The sequence below is a fragment of the Cibotium barometz genome, chromosome 6 (genome assembly GCF_041138505.1).
Source record: "Cibotium barometz isolate CiBa-2024 chromosome 6, ASM4113850v1, whole genome shotgun sequence".
Taxonomy (NCBI): Eukaryota; Viridiplantae; Streptophyta; class Polypodiopsida; order Cyatheales; family Cibotiaceae; genus Cibotium; species Cibotium barometz.
Genome location: NC_141051.1, coordinates 35,843,831 through 35,871,081, shown reverse-complemented (window position 1 = coordinate 35,871,081; position 27,251 = coordinate 35,843,831). Strand labels below are relative to the sequence as shown.

The following is a 27,251-nucleotide window of genomic DNA, read 5'->3' as shown; positions in this document are numbered from 1 at the left end:
CAATTATGCAATATGGAGATGCTCAGTATATCCCAAACTAATTAATTGAAATCACCAAGGGACAAACTATGTATTCATCTTGCAAAGGAAATCTCATTACAGCTGGCCAACAATCACGTAAAGCCAAATCAAAGGCAAGTGTGGGCGTATTGACAAGTGGGAAGAAAATCAAAACTGTCTTTTTGATGGTGAGATATACAAACAAGCAAGCTGTGCGGTGTACACCAGACGTTTCTGGAGCGAGTGGGGTTAAACCCTAGAAACAGACGTGTTAGGCCTGCTTGAGAGATGCAGTGAAATCCTTGGCCTGGTGAAACTCGTGAGAAAAACAGTAAACCCTAGACCTTTGTGGCAAAGCAGTGCAGCATCCTCTGTCAAGCCGTAGATCGTTGCAAGTTGTGAACCTTCAGACATCTGTGATCAAAGCAGGAACAGGTTCTTACTGAAGAGCACTGCTTTTTTGCTAGAATTCTCATCTGCAAGCTTGCAGAGAAGGTGGAACGAAGTGCTAGAAGATTTGCTTGTAACCGGGGCAAAAAGCTTTCACCATTCAGCGCCAGGATCAGGAAAGCGAGAAGCCATTGGTGCTGGAAACTTCAAGCAAGAAAGGTGTAAGCAACATCGATCTCCCAAGAAGAAATGTAATTAAAGCAGGACAAGTTTCCCTGACGCAAAGCATTGATCTAAAGGTTTGTCTTTGGAAGAGAGAGCTTCCATGCCTTATGGCATACAAAAGCAAGGGGGACTCACACCAGACCCTGTCTTTCCTGCCAAAGAATTGGCTGGAGGGGCAGCGAAGTGCCACCGATGATTTCAAGCTCATGAGCCAGAGAATGCAGTCTTTCAAGGTTCCCTTCAGTGATTTGGCAAGCTCCTTCAACCGTGAATGGGACAATTTTAGGAAAACATCTCTGAGTCTTGGCAACTTCCAGGCCTCAGAAAGCCTGCTTTCCAAACTCAAGGACAATAAGATTGCCACCAGGGTAGAGGATTTTTCTGTGAAGGGTCTGATACCATTCTCATCTACAAGTGGCTGGAACCCAAAGGAGACGGCTTCATGGAAGCCTCCCCCATCCAAGCTAGAGCCTTCTTCTGTGCGAAAAGCCCTATCTAAAGAGTCATGCATGGAAGGTAATTATTCCAAAGAAGCTGCTGATAAGCTATCCAGAGGTGAACTTAAGTTTCTGGTGGACTGGAAGGAAATGAAGTTAGCATTACAAGAATGGCAGAACTCCAGAAAAGGGAAACGACGGTATTCCTTACAGGAATGGGAACCTCTACGGCGGCTACGAGTGAGCCTTATGGAACTCGAGACAACAGCGGCTGCCAGCAGGACATCAAGAGAGTTTTTTGAGAATCTGAAGAAGACGGAATTCTTTGAGAACACCAAGAAGTTTATGGTATGACATACAGCCTGACCTATTCTTTCCCTCCCCAACCCCCCGGCCCTCCCTCCCTCCCTCCCTCCCTCCTCCGCGCACATGAGTAGATCCTTCTGTAGTTGCAATTTTGGTGACCGCCTGAAGGCAATTTGTCAGGCATTAAAAGTTGGGGCCGTTCGCGGCCACAATTTCAAATGGGGACCTATTTCCTATTTTACCACAGGGTTTGAGTAAACAAGGGAATATTTTGTTGAATTATTTTCATTGTGGTTCACAGTGTATAGATATCATTGTTGCATATGCTTGGACTTATTTGCTCACCCCCCTTGTCTCATGTGGTTTTATGTTCTTTGTTGAGAAGGGGGAGGTTTGGGAGGATGATGGTTTGATTGTCTTTGTCAGCGGCCCTCTTCCCCATAGTACTATGTAGACTTGAAGCAAAACATGATTTTGTGATTCACTCCTGATTTCACTTTGAATTTATATCATATCTAGAATCAGATACTTTGTTGCTGCTGTTTGGGGCGAATAAATGCCACTGCCCTACTAGGGTGGTCTTCATTATTGTGCCTGTTTTGTTAATGCCTCTGTAGCTGAACCTAAACTGTGAAAGCTTTATCTGCAACAATAATGCAAGAGCTGCTTGTCATCTTGCTTCTAGATGTATCTTTCTGTTTAAGCATTTCATTTTATGTGAATAGTTCTGTTCATGGTGTAAGCTTACGAATCCTTTTTGATACTTATGTGAGTATATTGCTTCTTTTTGCAGAACATACCGATGATGATTTCAAGTTCTGAGAAAGTATTTCCTTAACTTTTCTCATTAACATCATTTGTTTCTTGTTTAAAACAAATACAATGGTGAACTGAGTGAGTATTTATATGGTGTTTTTACTGGAGAGAATGCTGTGCACAATTCCTCGTGCGTGGATGCTACACTTTTGAGCTTTGTTCAGTGCTTGGGGGGTTGAAGTCTGAAGATGGGCTGTTCCTCCGGTTAGGGTTTTTTTAATTACAAGTTCACTAGGCTTTCTGTGAATGAGACAAGGACTTTCGTCTAATCCAAGCCTGCAACTGGTCAGGAAATACACAAAAGCAATCGCTAAACATTGGGTCAATTGATTGCTGATGATGAGGCTGTCTCTTATTGGAACTGGCGCACACGTTGTATGCAGAGTGATTGGCAGCCTGAGCCTGCTTCTCTGTATTTCCAATCAACGCTGCTGATTGCAGGAGGCTGAATGTGTTGCTGTTCCTGGCACATGAGCATCAAGGGCCGCTCAGTTCTCACCAGGGCAGAGGAGTGGAAGAATTCAATATTGAGGGCAAAGGGGGCTACTTGTAGCCATAGTTGCCAGGCGTTTCATGAAACACGTTTCATAAACGTTTCAAAAACGTTTCATAAACATTTCTTTCAAATCCCAGACGTTTCATACAAAACAGGGGGGTTATAGGCCCCAAAATTCATATATAAGTTTATAATATGTAAAAAATATGTTGCCTTCCTTGCAAAATAATATTAAACATGCATCATTTACACATTAAAACATGTTTTCGAGTCAAAACTAAAGAATCTGGGTAAAAAACGCTTAAATCGTACAGTTCCCAGGTGGACACGAATGAAACGCGTTTCATTTGTATGAAACGTTTTGTTTCATTCAAGTTGAATGAAACGCGTTTCATTGCAACTATGCTTGTAGCCCCCGCACCCCCCCCCCAACCCGGTCCCGCGCCTCTTCCCCTCTCTGCTGCTCAGCCCTGCTGTAGGGCTCTAAAAGGGGAGCGAAAGGTCCCTCCTGCACCCCTTTTGCCCAAAGCCCAGGGCCAACCACGTTCTACTCATTCTCATATCCAGGCAGCTATAACCACTCTGCCTCAAAGCGGCTATAACTCGTCATACCTACCCCCTATGCAAACCCTAACCTAGCTCACAGTCACTCATCAACCGCGTCCCTTCTGCAAGGTCTCCCAAAGCTCGTACATGTCCTCGTGAAGCCATGGCACATGAATCTGAGGACTGATACAAGTGTGCAGTGTGCACACTCCTGGTTTGGACAAAACTCAGGAGTGCACAGTGAAGTACAGAATGATTTTCAGCCAGCAACCTTGTGCGTACTTCATTCTCACATCCAGTTTAGTAATATTATGCAAGGGGTGTGTGACCTGCAGATTACGATCAGGATTAGCAGAGCGTATAGGCACCCTTGGTCAGGGATGGGTTGCCCACTGGATCCTAAGGATGATGCCGGGCAGGCCAGCACCAGTTTTGGGCTGTGTCTAGGCACTTCACAGCTCGCCAGAGAGGTTTGGACATGACGCAAGCAGGGCGGGGAGCAGGCTGACCAGCATTTTGAGAGGTTGATGGGCCTATAAATAGTCCCTCTCTCCACTTCATCATCAATCCTTCTTCCTCTTATCTTGGGAGCATTCCGAGGTGGAACCGGAGGATAAGTGTGAAGGAGATGCATTTGTGAGTGTCTCAACGTTTTTCATTTCTTGGGTTGAGCACACTCACAGGGTGCTTCATTGCATCATGCTGCATGCTCGGAACATAGAAAGTTTCTAGCCAAGTCTTTGTAGGAGAGTCTTCATTGTTGCCGTTTGCACTAGGTGGAGAATCTTTGGCTTCAGTGGTGGTTACTTTAGTTTTTGGGATAGTATAGTAGCACTCTTCTCACTTGTCATTTGTATTGGATGAGTATCTTCAATGACTAATATCATGGAAGCACCACAATTGTAGGACACGTCACCGGATTTATCTTCACCTTGAGAGGATATACCAGTGGGTGTGTCTTCACAATGCACAGATAAGTGGGAGCATTATCTTCCTTTGGTTTAGGCCATCCTCATCGACATTCATTCATCTAGCATTGGTCAGACTCCGTACTAGGCGGCATTTGGTCGTCGTTTCTCGTCACTTCTTACGAGAATGGTGTCACCTTCCTTGGAGGGCAACAAGACCACTGAAACTTTTTCAGAGATCATTGAGTCTGTCAAAGAGTGCCTTGCCAAAGCACATGAATCATACACTAGGCAAGCCAAAGAGTTAAGACGAGATGCCAACTTTAAAGAAGGGGATTGGGTAGATCTCCGGATAATGAAGCAGAGATAGAAGCAAGTGAGCAAACATTGTCGCGAACTTTCCTTTCGCAGCTTTGGACCCTTTCCTATCATTCAAAAGATCCATGAAGCTTAAGCTTCCAGATAGTTGGACTATGCATAATGTTTTCCATGTTTCTTGGTTGAAGCGCTACATTGGTCCAGCTTTGCAGGATATTGTAGATGAGCAACAACTAGACACAGTAGACGAAGTTGAAGTTATTGAGCTTGAATAGATTCTCCTCCACAGATGGGAGCATGGATCCGGTCGAAGACAGAGACAATTCTACATGAAGTCCAAGGACCGCAGAATCCATGAAGCAATATGGCTCGGTGAAGAGTTCTTTTCAGAGTACCTCCAACTCCTGGTGGACTACTGGAAGCCATGAACCTGCCGCCAAGCTAAGCAGGAGGGAATGTCACATGCACCCTGCACTGGAGTGCTATGTGACACACTGGCTCTACATCGGTGCAACATTCATATAGTAGGATTACCTTTTTTAGGAATATTTTGTCATATGCCATGACCCCATCATTGTGAGCCCCTGTCCAGCACATGTCAACAAGCACGAGCTACGTAGGTCAGTTTTCAAACCATACAGAGTGTGCATATGTTGGTTCTCTTACCCACTTGGAGATCTCATCAGATGGAGTCATATAGAAGCATGTAGAGTTAGCCTTCAGTAGTAGATCTTGCATCAGAAGCATGTAGAAGCCAGGTGCATGTTAAGCATGCCTATGGGCCAGTCAAAGGCTTGCCCATGGCCATGGGACACAGTTGACAACCTGACTTGTAGTCGGCTGGCATTAGATGCCTACAGGCATTGGCCAGCATCAGCACTTGCAGAAAAGCATCATAGGTAGCATATACAACAGGCCGATAGCTTGGCATGAGCATGCTCTAGTCGGCGAGCATAGGACACAACAAGCAGAAAGTCGGGTAGTTGGCCAGCAATAAAAAGGGAAATATTGCTTGATGTGTAGCATTTAATGCTAACCAAAAGGCATTTTATTTGTCCCATAAACAGGCTGACAACTTCTAAGCCCACCGACCAGCAACATGAAGTCATATAAATACAATCGCTTAGCCCATAGCATAAATTATCATTCAGAAAATCAGTCTATAGCAGGTCAAGAGCAATTATGTGTGCCTAGAGCCTCCGGCTTCTTGCACATACATTCAACATTCAGCACTTTATTGTGCTACAGTCCCATGGCCTCCACGAAGAGCATTCTTCAGCATTCAGCCAGCGTATGTGCTGTTAGCAGTCATCTCCTGTCTTGTCTGTACATTATCTCACAGAGGGCCTTTGTTGTGGGTGTGCCGCCCAGGAGCATTGCTCAGTGTTCCTCCATTTTTCCCCACTTTCTGTGTTTTTCCCCCTGTTTTCAGTGGTTGTGGGGTAGTAGATGCTGGCCGCCTATTTTTCTAGTCTGGCCGACTGCGATGACTTGGCCGACCTGGATTTTATCTGGCCGACTCCTGTTTTCTGGTCGTGAGCAGTTGGGACTGTTGTCGGCCTGTTTTGGGGTGGCTGACCAGCAATCTTGGACCATATATATAGTGGGGCTGCCCCCCCCACACTCTAGTGTTTGGGTATTGTGTACCGGATCTTGTGTATAGTGCAGAGTTCACACAGCTTCACTCTCTCTCTTGTGCGTTTGCTCTTTCACACACAGCTCAACGTTTTTTAGGTTGGTGGTTCTCTTGCATTTGCTCATCTTCATGTTGGTGTCTTGCTACGTTGTGCTCTTAGTAGTTCATCTCATATCCGCTGTGTATTCCGACATGGTATCAGAGCCCCTGAAGGTTGGAGACTTTGGAGAGCTTGTGGGACTGTTTCTTGAAGACCTTGGAGCAAACGAGAGATTTGAAGAGCTTGCGGGACTGTTGGTTTTTTGGTGCTGATTGGAGATCTCTTGGGTTGTTCGGGACTTGGAGATTGGGTAGAAGGTGGCCATCACCATTGGACAGCCAAGCCACCTTGCATATTAGTTGCAGCCTCTTCTTCATTTTTTTTCCCACCCACCCTCCCTTCACAAGACCAAAGTAACCCCCCCGAGAGGGCAGACTTGCTTGAGATGGCTGAGAAGCACGTGAAGTTTCCTACCCTCCCCACGTTCCCCGTGGATCAATAGTTGGATGGGACCAACTACGGCATATGGAAGGTAATGATGGAGTCTGTATTGGAGTCTCATTGTGGTAGTTGTTACCCTCTACTCAGAAGGAACGGGAGGCTTAGGCACAGTTATGGGATCGTATCAATGCCCGCGTCCGTTCTTTCATCTTCCTTAATTGCATACCACGTGATTAATCATATAAAACATATGACGGTGGCCAGAGGGAGTTGGCAACATTTGGCTTCTCTGTATAATAGGGTATCACCCATGAAGCGGATCTCCTTGGAAGTGCAAATGCGGGTGATGGGTTCTCAAAAGTCTTCAACAATGTGGGAGCACATCAACAAGTTGTAGGCTCTTCAGCAGAAGGTTCTTTAGGCTGGGAAGGAGATATCTTCAGAAGACATGGCCATCACTTTGCTGTCTCATCTGACCTCTCAGTACTCAACATTTTACTCCTCTTTGATCACTAGTGGCAGGCTTAGCACTATCACATGGGAGGAGCTTGTGCCTACGGTCTTGGACCAGGAAGAGTATTTTTCGAACCCTCCACAAGGCGGAGGTTCTGAGGCCCTGACTGGCCAGCGGTCGCAAGGCCGCAGTAAGGACAAAGGGAAGTCTTCACAGGAGAAGTCTTTTGAGCAGGAGCCTGACGTGGATCGTGATGCCTTGAAGGCAAAGAGGACCTGTAACAATTGTGGCGAGAAAGGCCGTTATTGTAGAAAATGTCCTAAACGGAGCACTGAGCAGGGTGCAGGTTCCTCAGTAGTAACCGTGAAGACTCCGGCTTTTGTGCACTTGGAGATTATGGACACCGGTGTTTCATCTTCTTCGAGCAAGGAGATGGTTGGACTCACCGCTAGAGACACTCGGGATTGGATTCTTGATAGTGGTGCCTTCAGGCACGACTCCTTCCCGAGAGTTATTTCAGGATCTTCGGAGGCACGCAGGTCACATCCTGATTGGTGACGAGTCCACTATCCCTATTCACAATGAGGGCAAGTTAGAGATTGTTCCCAATGGCAGAGGGGGGAAGCATTTCTCCCAGGTTCTTTTTGTTCCATCTCTTGGTTTTCATCTGTTGTCAGTGCATGAGGTTTGCAAGACAGGTGTACGGGTGGAGTTTGAGGAGCATTTTGTTGCTCTTCGGGACAAAGCGACAAGCCAGGTTGTATGGAAAGGTGGAGTGGAGAATGGGATTTACAAACTCTCGGCACTCTCTCTTATAGGTTCTCAGTTAGGTGATGTGTGGCAGTTTCGTCATGACCACTTGAGTGTGGATATGCTGCAGCAGGCTTTTCGGGACCAAATGGTGGATGGCTCGCCAGATGTTGGTAGCAGTAGGCAGGAACATTCCAGTTCTTGCGTTCGTTAGTCAGAGGAGCCTTTACAGGTGAACTATGTTCTGATGTCTCGTATCAGTCGGGACGAAGAGGAGCCTTTACAGGTGAACTATGCTCTGATGTCTCGTATCAGTCGGGACGAAGAGGAGCCTTTCCAGTTCTTGCGTCAGAGGAGCCTTTACAGGTGAACTATGCTCTGATGTCTCGTATCAGTCGGGACGAAGAGCCTCCTGCAATTGAGGAAGCTCTTTCCCAGGGGACTTGTAGGAAAGCCAAGCAAGCGGCAGATGGTGACTTGCAGGTGGAGGTGGATGTTGAGCAGCCTCCAGGCTTTGAGGTTCCAGGTTCAGAGGGGGTGGTTTACAGGTTCCGGAAGGCCTTGTGTGGTCTTCAGTAGGTTCCCAGGACTTGGCATACCAAAGTTACAGTTGATGATCCTTGTGAGCAGGTTGATGCCTCTTTGTTTCGGAAGCAGTTTGGTTCATTGATTTGGTTGCTGAATACCAGATTGGACTCGAGCTTCCCGGTGGGGCTGTTGAGCTCATTTCTGCAGACGCCTTTGAAGACTCATTGGGACGTAGGATTGCGGATCTTGCGGTTTTTGCAGCGTACGAGGGATCTTGGACTCTGCTGTGATCCTAGAGGGGGAATGACGGATGGAGTCAGACTCCACGGTTGGAGTGACTCAGATTGAGGAGAAGATCCAGACAGGAGGCTATGGTTTTACCCTCGGCTCAGGAGCTGTTTCATGGAGCAGCAAGAGGCAGCCAACTATTGCCTTGTCGTCTACAGAGGCAGAGTACCGGGCTGCTTGTGGTGTTGCTTGCGAGGTGGTGTTGTTGCAGAGGTTACTTGGCGAGATTGGGTTTCCACATGCGGAACCCACGTTCATCTAGAGTCACTTTGTTTGTGAGAAGATTTTTGCTGATGACATCTTGCTAGAGTTTTGTTCGACGGAGGAAAATGCAGTAGACCTCTTCACGAAGTCTCTACCTCAGCTATGCTCCGACAGTACTCCAACTCGCTGGGGTTGGTTCCACATCCAGGAGCTGAGAGGGGTGTTAGCAATTATCTCCTGTCTGTACATTATATCACAGAGGGCCTTTGTTGTGGGTGTGCGCGTGTCACATGCACTCTGCACTAAGTGCATGGTGACAAGATGGCTCATCATCAGAAGTGCATCATTTGTACAGTTTTAGAACCCAGTAGGATGATATTTGTCGTACGCCGTGACCCCATTGTACATCCTCAGTCCAGGATAAGTCAGGCACGAGCTACGTAGGTCATTCCTCAGCCTTAGTGGGTCAGTCAGTCAGTCAAGTCCCTTAACCCACTTGGAGAGAATCATTCATGCATGTAGAGTTAGTAGAAGCCTTAGGGTTTGCATCAGAAAGCACTCTGCATCTTGCATAACATGCATACATATGCTTGTGCATCATTTAGAACATCCCCAAAGCCTTAGGGAATTTACTGGGATTTATCTGGTATTTTTCCCATATTTATTAGTATTTATTTATCATTATTTGCATTATTGGGCATTTATAAATATTAAGTTTATTAAATGACCAACCTCCAGTTAGTATAAATAGGCTTGCCTAGAGCCTCTTTTGTCATTCAGTCTTCATTGTGCTAAGAGCTCTCCTCTCTCTCTTGCTCTCAGCATAAGACTAATCCATGCCCTAGTGCCCATAAGCTTTCTTCTCCAGCCCTTGAGAACCATAGCTTCAGTCCAGCCCTAGGTGTTTGTCCTCAGCCCTCAATCAGCCTGTTTCAGCACCAAAGCAGCCTTGATTCAGTCCCTTACAGTCCCCCATATTCAGCCCACAGTTCATCATAGTTCCACGCCTGAAAACCAGTAGCAAACAGCCTTCATACCTGCGTTTTGGTGCAGCCTCACAGCAGCCTACCTGCGTTTTGCTCCAGCCGTACAGTTCCAGCCCTGAAATCATCTGTTGCTGCTGCGTTTCAGTCCATAGTCCTCTCCAGACACCTGCGTTTCTGTCTACAGCAGAATCCAGCCTTGAAGATTCAGTCCACAGCAGTTTCCAGCCCTGAATCTGCTGTTTGCATCAGTATCCAGCATTCTCTGCATCATCAACACATTCAGCAGTCATCTGGTGAAGGTAACTCAGCATTCATATGTGTTTTCAGCATTCTAACAGTGTGTAGAACAGTCCACCTTCTTCTTCTTTGAGCCTCAGGTGTGCAGCCCTTCCTCATGCCCTTGGGAGGAGTGCATAGGCTCAAGATCAAGTCATCGAGGTGTTTCTACAGCAGTGTACAGATCAGCCGCTCTCCGATCCTCCGAGATCTTGCGTTTGGCTTATCTACAGTCCAAAGTCATTCTCTCTAAAGTAATAAAGCAAATACTATCTCGTTATCGGGATAGGGGGCCCTTCAGTGGGTAATTCGGGACCCAATCTGGTGTACAGTGTTCATATCTCTCTCTCATCTCTTTAAAGTTTGAAGTAAATGAAATGGATTGCTAAACTCACGAAACTCAGGATACAGAAGACGGTGTGAGCATATTGTGTGACAGGATCAACCAATACAAAGACTTCCGCTGCATATCACAGCGCGCCTAGGAGCATTGCTCAATGTTCCTCCATTTTTCCCCACTTTCTGTGTTTTTTCCCTTGTTTTCAATGGTCGTGGGGCAGTAGATGCTGGCCGTCTATTTTTCTGGTCTGGCCGACTGTGATGACCTGGCCGACCTGGATTTTATCTGGCCGACTCTTGTTTTCTGGTCGTGAGCAGTTGGGATTGCTGTCGGCCTGTTTTGGGCTGGCCGGCCAGCAGTCCTGGACCATATATATAGTGGGGTTGCCCCCCCACGCCCCAGTGTATTGGGTATTGTGTACCGGATCTTGTATATAGTGCAGAGTTCACACAGCTTCACTCTCTCTCTTCTGCGTTTGCTCTTCCACACACAGTTCAGCGTGTTTTAGGCTGGTGGTTCTCTTGCATTTGCTCATCTTCATGTTGGTGTCTTGCTACGTTTTGCTCTCAGCAGTTTGTCTCATATCTGTTGTGTATTTTGACATGTGCATCCCTTAGTTTTGGGTTTGCATAGTGGTGATCGAAGAGCTATTCAAAGGAGCTTGGACAGCATATGATTGAGCCTGCGTTCAGCCTACTTTGTCCTTGTGTTTGGTAGACCTTGGTCATAATTCATACTCATTGTACAAAGTTCTCCAAAGGAATATAAGCAAATACTCTTGCTTGTAGGGGGGGCCCTTCAGTGGGTAATTGGGACCCAATACTGTGTTGACTATCTTCGCTCTCTCTCTTCTCTTCTCTTCTCTTCTCTTCTCTCTTAAACTAATGTAAATGCAACCGAGCTGCCGGAAATCTCTATGTGGCATAGCCGGTTGGGACACATGAGTGTCAAAGGAATGGAGCAATTGTCTCCTTTTGGTTACTTGCCTTCTCTAAAGTTCTCAAGTTTTCAGTTTTGTGAGCATTGTATATATGGCAGGCAACTCCAGTGCCCCCACATAGAAGCTCTTGGACAGAAAGATGCTCAATTAGAGCTTGTGCATACAAATGTATGTGAGATGCCTCAGCTTTCTTTGGGAGGGGCAAAATATTTTGTGTCTTTTATTGATGATGCCACACGCAAGGTGTGGGCTTATCCTCTTCGTTTGAAGAGTGATACATTCTCAGTGTTTGAGAAGTTTGTTGCTCATGTTGAGAATCAAACTGGCAAAACACTGAAGGCTTTGCATTCCGACAATGGTGGAGAGTATATGTCCAAACAGTTTCAGGACTTTTGTGATGCTAAAGGCATCAAGAGGGAGCTCTCTGCTCCGTATGATCCTCCACAAAACGGGACAGCAGAGAGGATGAACAGGACCATTTAGGAGAAGGTCTGTTCTATGTTGTCACATGCTGTGTTACCTCATGGCTTTTGGGCTGAAGCTGTTATGACAGCCGTTCATCTTATAAACAGGTCACCTAACATGAGGCTTGGTGGGAAAGTGCCAGAGGAAGTTTGGACAGGGAAGCCTCCGTCCTACAAGCACTTGAGAGTGTTTGGTTGCGTTGCGTACGTGCACATACGCAGGGAAATACGCACCAAACTTGATCTTAAGTCTCACAAATGCATATTCCTAGGATATGGTGACAGAGGTGAAATGGGGTATAGACTTTGGGATCCAGTGAATAGAAAGATTATATGCAGCAATGATGTCATTTTTGATGAAACATGCATGTATAAGGAGCCTGCAAGGCAACAGGAGCCTGGCAGAGTCATCTTTGATGATGATGGACATCATGGACAACAACCAAGGGCTGTAAATCAGCCATTACAGCATCAAAACCAGCCCTTAAATGGTGCTGAAAATGGTCCAAACGGACAGCCAGAGATGGCAGAAGATATCCCTATGGATATCCCACAGTTAGAGGAGATGCCGGGTATGATCTTTCAACCTTATGGCATGGAACAGGAGCCACCAATAGGTGATATGCAGGCTGGACAGCAACCTGCAAATGATGATCATTGGGTACGGAGGTCCACAAGACCCTCCAGACCCCCTGACAGGTTTGTTCCAGGGGTTGACTACTTGATGCTCACTGACTGTGGGGAGTCCTCTTGTTATAAGGAGGCTTTACAGAGGGCAGACAAGGCTCTCTGGCAGCGTGCTATGAAGTCAGAGATGGATTCTCTGCACAAAAATGGAACATGGAAGTTGGTGCATTTGCCTACAGGCAAGAAGGTTTTGCCATGCAAGTGGGTTTACAGGCTCAAAGTTGCACCTGATGCAAAGCCAAGATTCAAAGCCAGGTTAGTGGCTAAGGGCTTCAAGCAGGAATATGGTGTGGACTTTGATGAGATCTTCTCTCCAGTGGTCAAAATGACCACACTTAGAGCTGTATTAGCTTTGGTTGCTCATGATGATCTGGATTTGATTCAGATGGATGTGAAGACTGCTTTTCTTCACGGTGATCTCCATGAGGAGATATATATGCAACAGTCAGAGGGTTATGCAGTGAATGGAAAGGAGAAGCTTGTATGCAAGCTGAGAAAGAGTCTTTATGGGCTCAAACAGGCACCAAGGGAATGGTATCATAAATTTGATACATTCATGAAATCCCAGGATTTCAGGAGGAGTGACATAGATCACTGCTTATACACCAAGAAAGCTTTGGATGGCAGTCTATTGATCCTCATCTTGTATGTTGATGATATGTTGATTGTCGGGAAATCTCGTAAAGAGATGGATGCCTTGAAGAAGAGGCTGCATCAGACCTTTGATATGAAGAATTTGGGTGATGCAAATCACATTTTGGGTATGCGGATACTTCGGGACAGAAATCAGCATGTGTTGTATTTGTCTCGGAAGGAATACATTGGCAAAGTTTTGCAGAGGTTCAATATGGACGGGGGGAAGAAGACTAGTACTCCTTTGCCTCCATATGTGAAACTCAGTGCTATGGACAGCCCACAGACGGATAGTGACAGGGCTGATATGGCCAAGATTCCGTATGCTTCAGGTTGTGGCAGTCTCATGTATGCCATGGTTGCTACCAGGCCGGACATTGCATTTGCAGTGGGAGTGGTTACTAGATACATGGCCAACCCTGGCAAGAAGCATTGGGAAGGAGTGAAAGGTGTCATGAGATACCTGAAGGGCACACAGGATATGTGCATCTGCTTTGGCAAACAGGATGCATTAGTGCATGGTTATACGGATTCGGATTATGCCGGTCATCCAGATAACCGGAAGTCTACTACCGGTTATGTGTTTACATTCACAGGAGGTGCTGTGTCATGGATATCCAGGATGCAGAAGTGCACTGCCTTATCTACTACAGAGGCCGAGTATATTGCAGCCACAGAGGCTTGCAAGGAGGCATTATGGCTATCTCGGTTAGTGGTTGATTTGGGTTATACAGGGGATATTCCATTGTTGCATTGTGACAGTCAGAGTGCCATCCAGTTGGCAAAGAACCCTGTCTTTCATGCAAAGACGAAGCATGTGGATGTGAAGTATCACTTCATCAGAGAGGTGATAGAGAACAAGCTGATTCAGCTTGTCAAGATTCATACAGATGACAACCCGGCTGATCTGTTGACAAAGAGTTTGCCTCCAGAGCGGTTTGCTCATTGCAGACACTTGATGGGCATTGGATGAGGCCAGTTTCAGCCTTGATATGGCCTTGTATATTATCATGTACATGCTGATTTTTTTTCTTTTCCTTCACTTAAGGGCACACTGCCTTTAAGTGGGAGGTTGTTGGGGTAAAGGCATTATGCCCACCCTTGTAGTGTGTACAAGCCCATAAGTTTTATAGTACATAGTACACTTAGTACTTTTAATGTACTAAGTGCACTATGTGTATTAGAGCAAATATACATGTGTGATAGGGGAGTTACACACTTATATACTTTGTGAGTTGAGTTATCCCCACAACTCTCTCTCTCTCCCTTCTTCTCTGTGTGTGTCTCCCACATGAAACCCTTACTCTCTACAGCTGAGTTTCATTAGCTCCCTTCAGGTATTTTGATAGTGGTGCTTCGAGCCACATCACTTCATGCAGAGATGTATTTCAGCACTTGGTTTATGCTTCAAATGGCCGCACTGTATCATGTGCAGATCATACCACATATCCAGTAAAGGGAATTGGCAATGTCATACTTATTGCAGCCAATGGTGCCAATATATGTATGAAAAATGTATTGTATGTTCCAGGGATAAAGAAAAATCTGCTCTCCGTCTCAGCCATAAACAACCAAGGTTTAAAGGTTGAATTTGAAGACGGGAAGTGTTTGGTAAAAGACCCATCAAAGGGTTATGAAATAGTCACTTCTGGAACACGATACAAAGGCTTGTATAAGCTGGACAGCTATGACAAGCGCACTTACGATGCAAATACAGTGGCTGTCCACACTCTTGCTATGCATGATGCAGAGCTATGGCATGCTTGTTTTGGGCATGTAAATTTTGTAGAAAATATGAAAGCAATAAACTAGAAATGAAATGATAACAAGACAGAAAGACCAAAGGTTACCTTGAGATGAGTGTAGACAAGACACAAGCTTGATTGATTTCATTGATGTGACACCTACAATATATAGGTGAGAAGTACAAGATTGAGACAACAGATAGATAGACAGACAAGACTAGATAGACAGAAGACTGACTGTTGACAAACAGATGGACCTTGAAGACAACCCCTCCTCAAGGGCAATCTCTGCCTCTTGGGTAGGGACAAGAGAGAGGTCAAAAAGCAAAAATGAGTAAGACACTAGAACCCCTTGACCTACATCATCGGTGGTCAAAGTGGTAGACAAGAAAGGTGAAGTAATCAGAAAGCCCATTCCTCATCATGTGAGGAATGAATAGCAAGATCTGCTGATGTAGATGCTGCAGCAACATGTGCTGCGGCAGATGCAGGGGCTGATGTAGAGGTTTTAGAGTAGCAGTCCTTCTCCCGGTGATTATCACGGCCACAAATGGTGCATGGATGAGCCTTGAAGCAGTCCTTCTCCAAATGATTAGTTTTTCCACAATGGGTGCAAGGCTTTCTTACCTTAGATCCTCCTTTCTTTGCTAAAAATGCAGTGTCAGTTACCTTTTGTTGTTTTGTTCTTTCCTCTTCTTGGAGAGCATTGATGATACCTTCAAGAGTAGGATTATTGTGATACTTGAAGGTAGTGACAAGAGTAGCATAGGTGTCAGGTAAGCTTTTGAGAAGCACAGCAATAGCAATATCTTCGGAGATGGGGGACTTTACTGATGCAAGCTGAACCATAAGACTGCGAAAATAATTGACATGAGAGGCTATAGTAGCTCCCTCCTGCATATATAGATCAAAGAATGAGATCATAAGTGCAATCTTAGAGTTTTTAGAGCGGGGTCCAAAAAGGGTATCCAAAGTGATCCATGCTCAAGAAGCAGACTGTATGTCGGAGATGTGATGAATGTAATCATCTCCAAGACCGAGCAAGATGATAGCATAGGCTTTGTCATTCTTGGCAGTGGGAGCATAAGTGATAACTTGCTCAATGTCGGAATCTTCGGGAGTAGCATGATGAACAACATCCCACAGGCCTTCTTTCATAAGATGGCACTTGATTTTGATTTGCCAAGTATGAAAGTTGGTGGACCCATTGAATTTGTCGATAGACATGAGAGAATGGGTAGAAGATGGCATGTGGGAAGGTCTTACCTCTTGCTAATGATGCAAGGGCAGTGTCTATTCCCTTACAAGAGAGAGTTCAGTTTTGAATTAATTTTGAGGAAAAATAGAACTGAAAATATTGAAGCATACCACTTTGGTTTTTTCCTCAGGTCTTCCACCCTTTCAGGGGTAACCCGAGAGAGAGAGAGAGAGAGAGAGAGAGAGAGAGAGAGAGAGAGAGAGAGAGAGAGAGCTGCGAACAGAGATTTTTGCAAATAAAGAGAGATGTAGTACAGGGCCACGATACCTAGAGAGACCGGAGAGCGAGTAGCGGTGGAGAATTTGTTGCAGAACCTCGGGCAGCTCCTGGAGAAGTGCAGCCTGTTGAAGAAGATGGCGCAGAATTTCAGGAGCAGCACGGGGCCAGGAGCAGCACGGGGCCAGGAGCAGGAGAAGGGCCAGGAGCAGGAGCAGCTGTCGGGGCAGATGCAGCGCAGAAAATAGCAGACAGAAATCTGCGCAGATAGGCAGCAGATGTAGAGGCTTGCGCAGCAAATGCTGGGGCAGAAATGTGAGCAGCTCCGGGAGAATGGCGGGCAGCAGTAGGGTAGTGGCAAAACTAGAGGAGCAAACCCTGCTCTGATACCATGTAGAAAATATGAAAGCAATAAACTAGAAATGAAATGATAACAAGACAGAAAGACCAAAGGTTACCTTGAGATGAGTGTAGACAAGACACAAGCTTGATTGATTTCATTGATGTGACACCTACAATATATAGGTGAGAAGTACAAGATTGAGTAGACTGACTTATGGGATAAATGTAGAGGTGCCACATGGCACTAGACTCAAGACACATAGACTTAAGTGAAACTAGACTAGAAATAGTACACCTAGTGTGCACTTATTTCCAACAAATTTTCAGAGTTTGATGCTTTTGCAGAAGCATCATATGGTTGATAATATGCCGCCTCTTGAGTCTCCACCAAGACATGTATGTGAGGGGTGTATTTTGGGAAAGATGCAACGAAAACCATTCCCCAAAGATGGAGCTGTTAGAGCTGAAAGTAAATTACAGCTCATACATAGTGATGTATGTGGTCCAATGCGGACACCATCCATAGGGGGGCATCTTTACTTCGTCACATTCATTGATAACTACTCCAAGTTTGCTTGGGCTTACCCCTTGAAAGCGAAAGCAGATGTGTTTACATGCTTTCGACACTTTGTAGCAATGGCTGAAAATATGTGTGGATGTAAAGTCCAAACACTCCGCTCAGATAGAGGTGGAGAATACATGTCAAATGCATTCAAGGATTATATGCTTCAAAAGGGCATCAAACACCAATGTACTGTGCCTTATACACCGCAGCAGAATGGTGTCGCTGAAAGGAAAAATAGATCTCTCATGGAGATGGCAAGATGCATGGTGAAAGCACAAAAGTTGCCTCATAAATTTTGGATGGAATCTATAATGTGTGCAACTCATGTGTTGAACAGGTGTCCAACAAAAGCTTTGAAAACCATAACACCATTTGAGGCTTGGTATAGCCGAAAGCCAACAGTGGATTATATGCGTACATTTGGGTGTTTGGCATATGCACATGTGCCAGAACAACTCCGAACAAAGCTAGATGACAAAGCAATTAAATGCATTTTTGTGGGCTACAACAATGAGAGCAAAGGATACCGTCTTTATAATCCAACTACACGAAGGATTTTTGTCAGTAGAGATGTGGTATTTGCTGAAAATTCAGAACAGCCCATGTACAGCTCGTATAAAAGCAATGATACAGGCATACAGGACATGTTTGATGGACTTTTACCCATTGCAATTAGAGGGGATTCAGATCAGCCAGCCCCAACACAACAAAATCCTCATGTAGAACATGTGGAACAGCCACCCATTCAGCCCCCTCCTATGGAAGAAGTGGAAGATCTTGTCAGGGAAGAGCAAACAGCCATAGACACAGCCAAGTCAGTGCCAAGATGGTTGCTGAAAACTTTGCAAGAAAGCAAACTTGCAGCTCCACTCACAGGTAGAACAAGGGCTAGTTCCAGCCATGCTTTAAATATACATCGTGGGGAGTCTGCATTAGCAATGGGTGGTCTCTTTGATTCAGAAGAGCCTTCTTCTTATGACGAAGCACATGAGAATGAGCATTGGTTGCAAGCTATGCAAGCTGAAATTTCTTCTATAATGAAGAACAATACATGGGATCTTGTGGAATTGCCTAAAGGCAAGCATGTCATCGGAACAAAGTGGGTGTACAAAGTCAAAAGAAAGTCTGACGGTACTAGTGACAGGTACAAAGCAAGACTTGTGGCTAAAGGCTACTCCCAAAAAAAGGGAATAGATTATGAAGAGACTTTTGCTCCTACTTCGAGAATGACCACAGTAAGATCAGTGATTGCATTGGCTGCACATAAAGGATGGAAAGTGCATCAATTGGACATCAAAACTGCATTCTTAAATGGGGATTTACAGGAGAAAGTATATGTAAATCAGCCCATTGGTTTTGTAGTTCCTGGTGAGGAACATAAAGTATGCAGGTTACACAAAGCATTGTATGGGTTAAAGCAAGCTCCAAGAGCTTGGTATGATAAGATACATGCTCATCTAACCAGCCAAGGTTATGAGAATAGTCATCTTGTATGTAGATGACATGCTCATTACAGGTACTAGCAAAGCACAAATTTCAGATTTCAAAGCTGATTTGAAAGCTGAATTTGATATGTTAGATTTGGGGCCTTTACACTACTATCTCAGCATACAGTTTATGCATACAGATGATGGCGTTGTTATGCGGCAAACTAAGTACATAAAAAGTTTGCTAAAAAGATTTCACATGGATGAATGTAAGCCCATTTCTACTCCGGTAGAACCAGGTGTACGGCTTACTATGCATGATATTGGAGAGCCTTTTGAGGCCGGCATTTACAGCCAGGCAGTGGGATGCCTCATTTACTTGTGTAACACGAGGCTAGACATATCTTTTGGGGTGTCTTTGTTGAGCAAATTCATGCACAGCCCAGGCACAAAGCATTGGCAAGCAGTCAAACGCATTTTTCGTTATCTTAAGGGTACCCTGGATCTTGGTTTGTTCTATCCCAGGGGGGGAAGCTTGCAGCTTTATGCATACAGTGATTCAGATTGGGCTGGTGATTATGATACCAGGCAATCCACCAGTGGGAATTGTTTTTTTTTTGGCAGTTCATGCATATCTTGGTTGAGTAAAAAGCAACTCACTGTTGCTACATCTACTTGTGAGGCCAAGTACAGGGCAGTCTTTACAGCTACAGTAGATTGTGTATGGTTGAGGAGACTATTGGCTGATCTTCGTGAGTGTCAGCAGACACCCACCACCATTCTCACTGATAGCCAGAGTGCTATGGCCGTGGCACGAAATCCAGTATTTCATGCACGTACCAAGCACATTGAGATTCATTATCACTATGTCAGAGAGAGGCTACATGCAGGGGAGATGAGTTTATCTTACTGCCCTACACAGGATAATGTTGCAGATCTATTCACAAAGGCTTTACCTCGAGAAAAGTTTGAAGCTTTCCGCAAAGCTTTGGGCTTACTCTCATACAAAGAGTGATATGCTACCTTGTACAAGTTCACACTTCCACTACAGGGGGGATTTGTAGGCATATGCTCACTTATGGTAGTGCTATGTGTGAACAGGGCTTAACCAAGGGCACTTTTTCCCATGTGGTTTTTTCCCTTGGACATCAAGTGTGAAAGGACACTCTAACATATAATATTTTGTACTTCTATATTATATGGATGTGGCACACATGCAAGGGTTGACTTGCATTTTGTGGATACCACACTTTTGGCTCTCTCTCTCTCTCTCTCTCTCTTTTGTGTGTGAGCTTCTCTACCCTGCACCTAACCCTAATGTGCAGGTTTGTGTGTGTGAGTGTGTGAGTCCAACACCCAACACTGCAATAGGCAAAGCTGGAGGAAAACATTCTCTGGGAGTATGTACTCAGAACCAATACAACAGTTAGCTCTCAGATCAGTTCCAAAGGCCTAGCAACAAGCACGATCAGTTCTGGCAGGTGACCCGCCGTTGTGTTAAGGGAAATGGATGGCACGCATGGGGGCAGCAGTGGAACAGATGCTCAATTCTTCATCAAGACTTGAAGTGGGGTTTAGAAGTGGATGGCGTTCAGTCAAAGTGTCAAAGTCAATAGTCTAGGGAGGAAGGAAGGATGGCAGAGTGTCCACCCTGTCATCAAGTTTAGCAGGAGGGGATGTCATGTGCACACCCGTGCCATGGCATAAATTTCAGCATATTTAGAGCATTCCCTGGATTTAGGGCATTGGCAAGGTTATTACAGGGTCTTATGAGCAGTTAGCGGCAGTATGGGCACAGTCAGCAGCATGAACAGCATCAAGGGCCACACGTGTGAACAAGCGCCAGCATTTAATGCTGTTTTTCCTCCGTCGTGGATATATAAACAGGCTGACAGCCTTTCTGTTTGCCGACTTGCTTCCCCTAGGCATATATAAGCATTAGTCATCATTTGCACAAATCATCTATTCCCTCTTTTGGGCTTAGGTCATCATGTAGGTAGTAGAAGTGCATCAGCCACAAAGAGGCCAAAGGCCTCATGAAGTTGTGAAGTCATACATCTTTTTGTAACATAGTATTATACTGAATACCAACAGCGATCTCTCTCTCTCTCTCTCTCTCTCTCTCTCTCTCTCTCTCTCCTCTGTCTAATCATTTCATTAAGCATCTATAGGTGTTTCATAATCAGGCTTAGGGCTGGATCATAGAAGAAGGCTTCCGCGCATGCAACATAGCTGCCCATGCTGCTTGGTGTCTGCGTTTGGGATGTCAAGCATTTTATATAGCCTGTAAATAGCGTCCTGGCCTTCCAAGCTCTTGGCCTAATAAGCTGCTGGGACTCTTTAACAAATTTCAATTTTAAGTGAGTTACAAAACTATGAGTGAGTGAACGGCATTATTAAGTGGTACTTTTGAAATTTCCCAAACTTACAACAATGATCACCATACCTTAGATGGCTTTTTTCACTTTGTGTTTGTCAAGTGATAGAATGCAACATATTCTTTGCTTCCTTATGGCTTGTAATGCATATTGGAAACTTACAAGGTCCGAACATGTTTTGTTAAATTTCCAGGACCTTGTTGGAAATGATGTTGCACCGTTGGATGTGCCGGAACTATTGGAAAGCTTAGTAAGGCAGTCTGAACGTCTTCTAGATCAGCTCGGTGTGAGAAAAGGTATAGTACCTCATATTTAATACCCTTAACGAAGTAGCTTTTTTGTTTGTTGGTTTTCTTCTAAGGCCCGTAGTGGATTTAATAGCTAAAGTACTGAAGGCCATTCTTTGAGGGGGAAGCCTGACCTGATTCTCTCAATCACCTTCAAAGTTTCTAGGTTTTGGACGACAGCGGGCTTGCTTTGTTCTTGGCTGGACATGATTGTTTTTTTGGGATTTACTAGGGATTCTAAACTCATGGCCATCGGCTAGAGTTTTTGTGGAGTTGTACAGTTATTTCAAGAGAATATTTGTGACTCTAGCCGCTGTGATCACGAGAAGGTTGACAAAATAAGGACGAAGGTCCATCATACCTTTGCTGTTGTGGCAAGCAGCAGTGTGGGCAGCAAGGTTAGAAAGGGTGGTTGAACATGTGTGTAGTGATTGGGTTCACAGTTGCCTGCTTGTCGGTCTGTCAGGTCGCTTCCAACCAGGTCGGTTTGAAACAAGGTGGCAGATCAATGCAGTTGGTCTATACAGTTATTTTATTCTTGTGCAAGACTGCTTGTAGGTGTGTGGACATCAGAAAGACCAGCAGACTGCAGACTGCAGACTGCAAGAAATCAACAAAATAAAAGACCAAGGTCGCAGCACATCTTGGTAGAGTGCGCATGCAAGTGCGTGAACAGAAAAATGAGAAAGGGTGGTCGAACAGGTGTGTGTATCAGTCTGAGTGGCGTTGGAGTTTGTTGGAGATTGGTTGTGGAGTGTTAAGTTCATCAGTGGCACAAAGGCTTGCTCGCAGAGGTGTGCTCTATAGCCGTGAATATGGGTTCCCTCTTGGAGGAGGCATCTATCCTTGTTTCTCAAAGAGTAGGTAAGGTTCCTTCCTAGTGGATAGGATCAGGCACTTGCTACAGTGCAACAGACAGGACAGTGTCACTGCTACTCTTCTCGAAAAAGTAGGTTCATTTGGCCAAGGTTTGCAAGACCAAAGGTACAGCCTAGGCTAGGACCAAGTTTTCAAAGACGGGCAATGATCATATACAGGATGATGATTCCAATATTTATAGTAGTGTCCCCAAGGCTGCAAAAGCCAGGGAGGACCTAGATGGTCAACTTCTATAGTTATACAGAGAGTTCTCTCCCATGTGCTTCTAGCTAGAGAAGGCTTGTGGGTGGGAGAGGGGGCTGTTAGTAGCTCCATTTGTGGTGCATGGGAACCGTGAGTCGGAGTTCCAAGCATTACAATATCTTGTGTGTGTGTGTGTGAATATATGCTCTTATGTGTGTGTGTGTGTGTGTGTGGTGTGTGTGTGTGAGAGCATATCTTGATACAGAGTTCTACACCCACTATTGGGCACGGATTGTTAGCACATTCATCCCCAGTTTCTGCCCATTTCTGGTGTCCTTTTGGTCCCATTTGTATGGCGCTTGATTGTGGGCTGGCCACCCCCTTTTTCCATATTTTTCTGGGATTTTTCCTAGCCCTTTTGGTATTTTACCAGTCGGCCAGCTCCTCTGTTCCAGTCGGCCAGCTTATTGAGCTCCAGTCGGCCAGCCGTCCTCACCTGCTTCAGTATATTCAGCTTAGTTTTCTCCATAACTCTCTCTCTCTCTTGCACTCTATTGTTTGATGGAGTTTCTCTTGTACAAGAATCGGTGCTTGCTGGACCTTGTCTCTGCGGAGGATGTGTGTCGGTGGAGGAAGACTGACGGACAGATCTATGGCTTTCTCCTCCTGAATTGTTAGGATTCGGTTCTTCGACACTTCATCTATGCTCCTGATGATGCTTCTACTTTCTCTGTGTGGCAGTTGCTTTGTGACCTGTATGGTGATGCCAGTGATCGGCAGATGCTTTCTGCTTCTGGGTGCTATGCAGCCAGTAATCTTATGGATACTTCTTTTGGAGATGTTCCTGCAGTGAAGGATAGTGGGCCAGTTTTGCTCACTGCATCTGAGGAGTTTGTTTCTCCTGTTTCCCTGCCTTCAGTTTCTGTGCATACTTCTCCTTGCTAGGATGATATCTGTGGTAATGTTTTTGAGGAAGATAGTGGGCTGTCTTTGCCCACAACTTCTGAGGGGTTTTTTTTCTTCTATTGCTTTGCCTCCGATTCTTTCTTCGTCAACCAGTGACCAGGATGTGTTGCTGGTCCCTTTGCCTTCTATGGAGGAGCCTGCTTCTATGTTGTGTGATACTATTGAGGAGGCTACTACTACTTTAGTTACTACTACAGTGGATGTTCCTCTTCCTCTTACTCTGTTTGAGGATTTTGGATTGTGGTCAGGTCTGTTCGTGACCGTGCCTCGGGCACAGTGGTACTTCCAGGGATTGAAGGATTGGGATTTAGATTTGGTTGGGCCTGTGGAGTCCCGACATCAGTTTTTAGAGGGGACAGTTGAGTTCTTACATCTGGCGATGCCAACCTTCGAGGAGGGTGCTATTATACATCATTTGACTACTCTTGGTACAGAGTTGGAGCAGATGGACTCTATTTCTTTTAAGGGTATTATCTTCTTGGAGCTATAGGCTTCTAGGGATTCCTGTGACACTATTTACATTGGGTTTGGCACCGATATTTGGAGCAGCACGATGCAACCTTCATGGTTGATTTCTTCTAGAAGAACAGTGTACCTGGAAGCTTGTTCTGTTACTTTTGTAGGTGAATTGCTGTGGAGATTGCTTGTGGAGCTTTCCTCGTACCTGTTGTTGTTGCTGCTTTCTTTTGTCTTTGACAGAGGACGACTTCTTCGGCTTCTCGGAGTTATGTTCAGCATCTGGTGCTGAGAGGGGGTGTTAGCACATTCATCCCCAGTTTCTGTCCATTTCTGGTGTCCTTTTGGTCCCATTTGTATGGCGCTTGATTGTGGGCTGGCCACCCCTTTTTTCCATATTTTTTTGGGATTTTTCCTAGCCCTTTTGGTATTTTACCAGTCCGCCAGCTCCTCTGCTCCAATCGGCCAGCTTATTGAGCTCCAATGGGCCAACCCTCCTTACCTATAAATAGGTGGGGCTGGCCTCTTATCATTCATTCAGTCTTGTACATATTTTGCTCCCTCACTTATGAGACTTGTAGTGTCTCTTGCTTGGGACTGTTTTGCTTCAGTATATTTAGCATAGTTCTCTCCATATCTCTCTCTCTCTTGCACTCTCTGTTCAGCACATTCTAGTGCCACTCTGCTGCCGCTCTGTGCACTCTTTCATAGATGACGTTAGTGGGGATGTCGTAGTATCTAGTCCATACTATGCATAATGGAGTGGATAGTTATATAGTCTTGTGGGTTGACTACCATGAGTATATAACATGCACGTTCCTAAAAGGTGAATTTGGGCATGTTCCTGGATTCATCTAGGTATATAATTCAGCCGTATTAGCGGACATGCACATTTCACGTTGTGAAGTTTTTGTCCGAGTTGCGGCTAGTTGATATTGTGCTAATTCTTTCTATCTTTAGCGGTGCATTTGCCATATCAACTACTTATTTGCTGTACTAATTCTTTCTATTTGCTACTTCCCTTAGTGCTAGTCTTCATTATGGCTGAGTCTGCCCTGCATCTCCGGAGGTTTGACAGAAACTCAGTACGAAGGGCTTTGTGTGAAGTGTGTGTGTGGAGTGCGTGTGTGAGAGCATATCTTCATACAGATTTCTACATCCGCTATTGGGCACTGATGATGTTAGTGGGGATGTCGTAGTATCTAGTCCATACTATGCATAATGGAGTTGATAGTTATATAGTCTTGTGGGGTTGACTCCCATGAGTATATAACATGCATGTTCGTAAAAGGTGAATTTGCGCATGTTCTTGGATTCATGTAGGTATATATATTACAATATCTGGCGAGACAAGTTCATTTTTTGGAGCTATGGATTGGATGTTTTCCAAGTCAATTGCTTGGTGTAGCAAAGATTATGGACTGGATGAGTCCCAAGTTCATTGTTCGAGGTTTTTGGGACGTGATGTGTTCATAGTCCACTATTGCGGGATAATGTGTGCGGTGTGTCCAGCAACTCATCATTTTATTTTTGGAGTTCACAGCACACTTGTGTCGGAATTCGGAGCCAAGCAAAGTTCCTTGCTATTCGTGGTGGCATTTTGTTTCGAGGAAACAGGTTGGCAGGTGCTCTTTTCGAGGTGTATCCGGTACTGCGCAATACTGGAGTGTCCATGGTTGCATCTTCATCAGCTTATCTCCTTCAGATTTTTTTTTTTTGCACACACTGAGGTGCAAAGGGGGTGTTAGAAATTGTGCATCTCAGTGTATTGGGGAATACTTATTTATGAGGTTTTATCCATTTATTTCCTTGTTTCGTAGGTTGTGGAGCAGTCGGCCAGCTCCTAGCAGCAATCGGCCAGCTCCCTTGCATCACTATATAAAGGGGCCTCCTCTATTCACTTGATTATCATCTAACCTATTCACAGGCACATGTTCTACACCGTTTGGTGGCTGATATTGCCATTGTGAAAGCTGCTTGCTACATAACATGATGTTCATTGTCTGATGTCTCTCTCTCTCCTTTGCTCTCCCTCTCTCCTATGTTTTGCTTCCGCATTGTGCAACTTTATCAAATCCCAAAACCAAAAGATGTATTTGGTAAGGAGCCAAGGTGGATTGGATTCACCAAATCTCACCTTATAGACATGCATGTACGTACAAGATTTCAAAACACAAAAAAAACTACTACAGTGGTTTACTGATGTTATACATGGCGTGTCAATAAAAGCTAGGATCTTGGTAGCCAGACATGCTGCCACTGGGGTAGCTTGACAGGGGCAACTTGGGCTTGCCAAGTAGCTGGACATTGCCACACAGATAAAACACAAGACCCCCGGATGAGAGAGAGAGAAAGAAAGAAAGAAAGATATATTAACGTCTACGAGAGGCCAAAGTCGGCCTATGAGACAAAAAATAATACAACTATGTTCTTCCGGTCATCGGAAGAAAAGGAAAAGAAAGAAAAGAAAAAGTGTGCATGTGTTTGGATACAACTGTGAATCATCATGGATCGGTGGAGCCCATATACAAACAATATAAAGGGGGGTGGGGATGTGGATGGAGTGCTAAGGCAAGATGCATCTCTATATGCTGAAGGGGTAGTACAAGCATGCTATGCAGATCTATGTCTAACTTCATCCAGTGCCATAAGAGGGATATAAGATATCATACATCGCCGATGCTGAGGCTGAGTGGCGTGAACATGTACTCTGAGTCTGAATGAAAGCGAGCTAGCCTCTCTTGTGTCTCCATCTGGTGTCTCATCCGATAGCTGCTCTCTCTCGGTGACGGAGTCGGGGTGCTTTGTGTCCAGTCTGTCTAGGTCTCCTCCTGGCTCTCAATTCCTCTGCTCTCTGTGCGGTCACCCCACGTGGTACATCAGCTGGCACTTGCATAGCTCTCTGGAAGAAATCTGTGAGCTGGGACTGTCTCCCACCCCTAGTGGGAGCAGGTGTCTGGAGGAGTCTCTCTCGAGAACTATGAAGCTCTAGTAGTAGTCTGCCAAGTTTTCGCTGGTCCGAGGCCTCCATCAACTGATGTAGTGAAGAGTGCTCCTCAAACAATCCTGCATAATTATCTCTGACCCCTTGGTGGGCTCTACATCTACATACAAAGTGATCCTCAGTCTCCACCTCCTCGCGGCACAATCTGCATATCCACTCGGCTCTGGGAACCCGTGCCGCTCTCCCGGCCTCTATCTCTAGCTGATGTGATGACACTCGCTGCTGTCCAATAGCAACGCGAGAGCTGTGTGGCATGTATACGTCCATATACCGGGGTCGCTGTATAAACCCATCCCCTGAGATGCTCATAAAGTGGTCTCTGTAATACAGCATCTTCGGTGGTAGTGGGCTCTCTGGTGCTGTCCATGTCTCCTTTATGTAGCGCTGCCATATGTCCTGTCTCATCACTCTGTTCCTCTCATTGAGAGAGGGTAAC

The 27,251-nt window shown here is 45.3% G+C and overlaps 1 protein-coding gene across 1 annotated transcript in view; it reads left to right on the top strand.

The window, feature by feature from the left end:
- Window positions 1-69: 69 nt before the first annotated feature.
- Window positions 70-27,251, top strand: part of LOC147637685 (digalactosyldiacylglycerol synthase 2, chloroplastic-like) — an 88,944-nt gene continuing 61,762 nt past the window's right edge. The window contains exons 1-3 of the mRNA XM_086799515.1: window positions 70-1,400; window positions 2,152-2,184; window positions 21,234-21,336. Coding sequence (XP_086655641.1) covers window positions 723-1,400; window positions 2,152-2,184; window positions 21,234-21,336 — 814 coding nt within the window. The 5' untranslated portion in view covers window positions 70-722. The remainder of the gene's footprint in view (window positions 1,401-2,151; window positions 2,185-21,233; window positions 21,337-27,251) is intronic.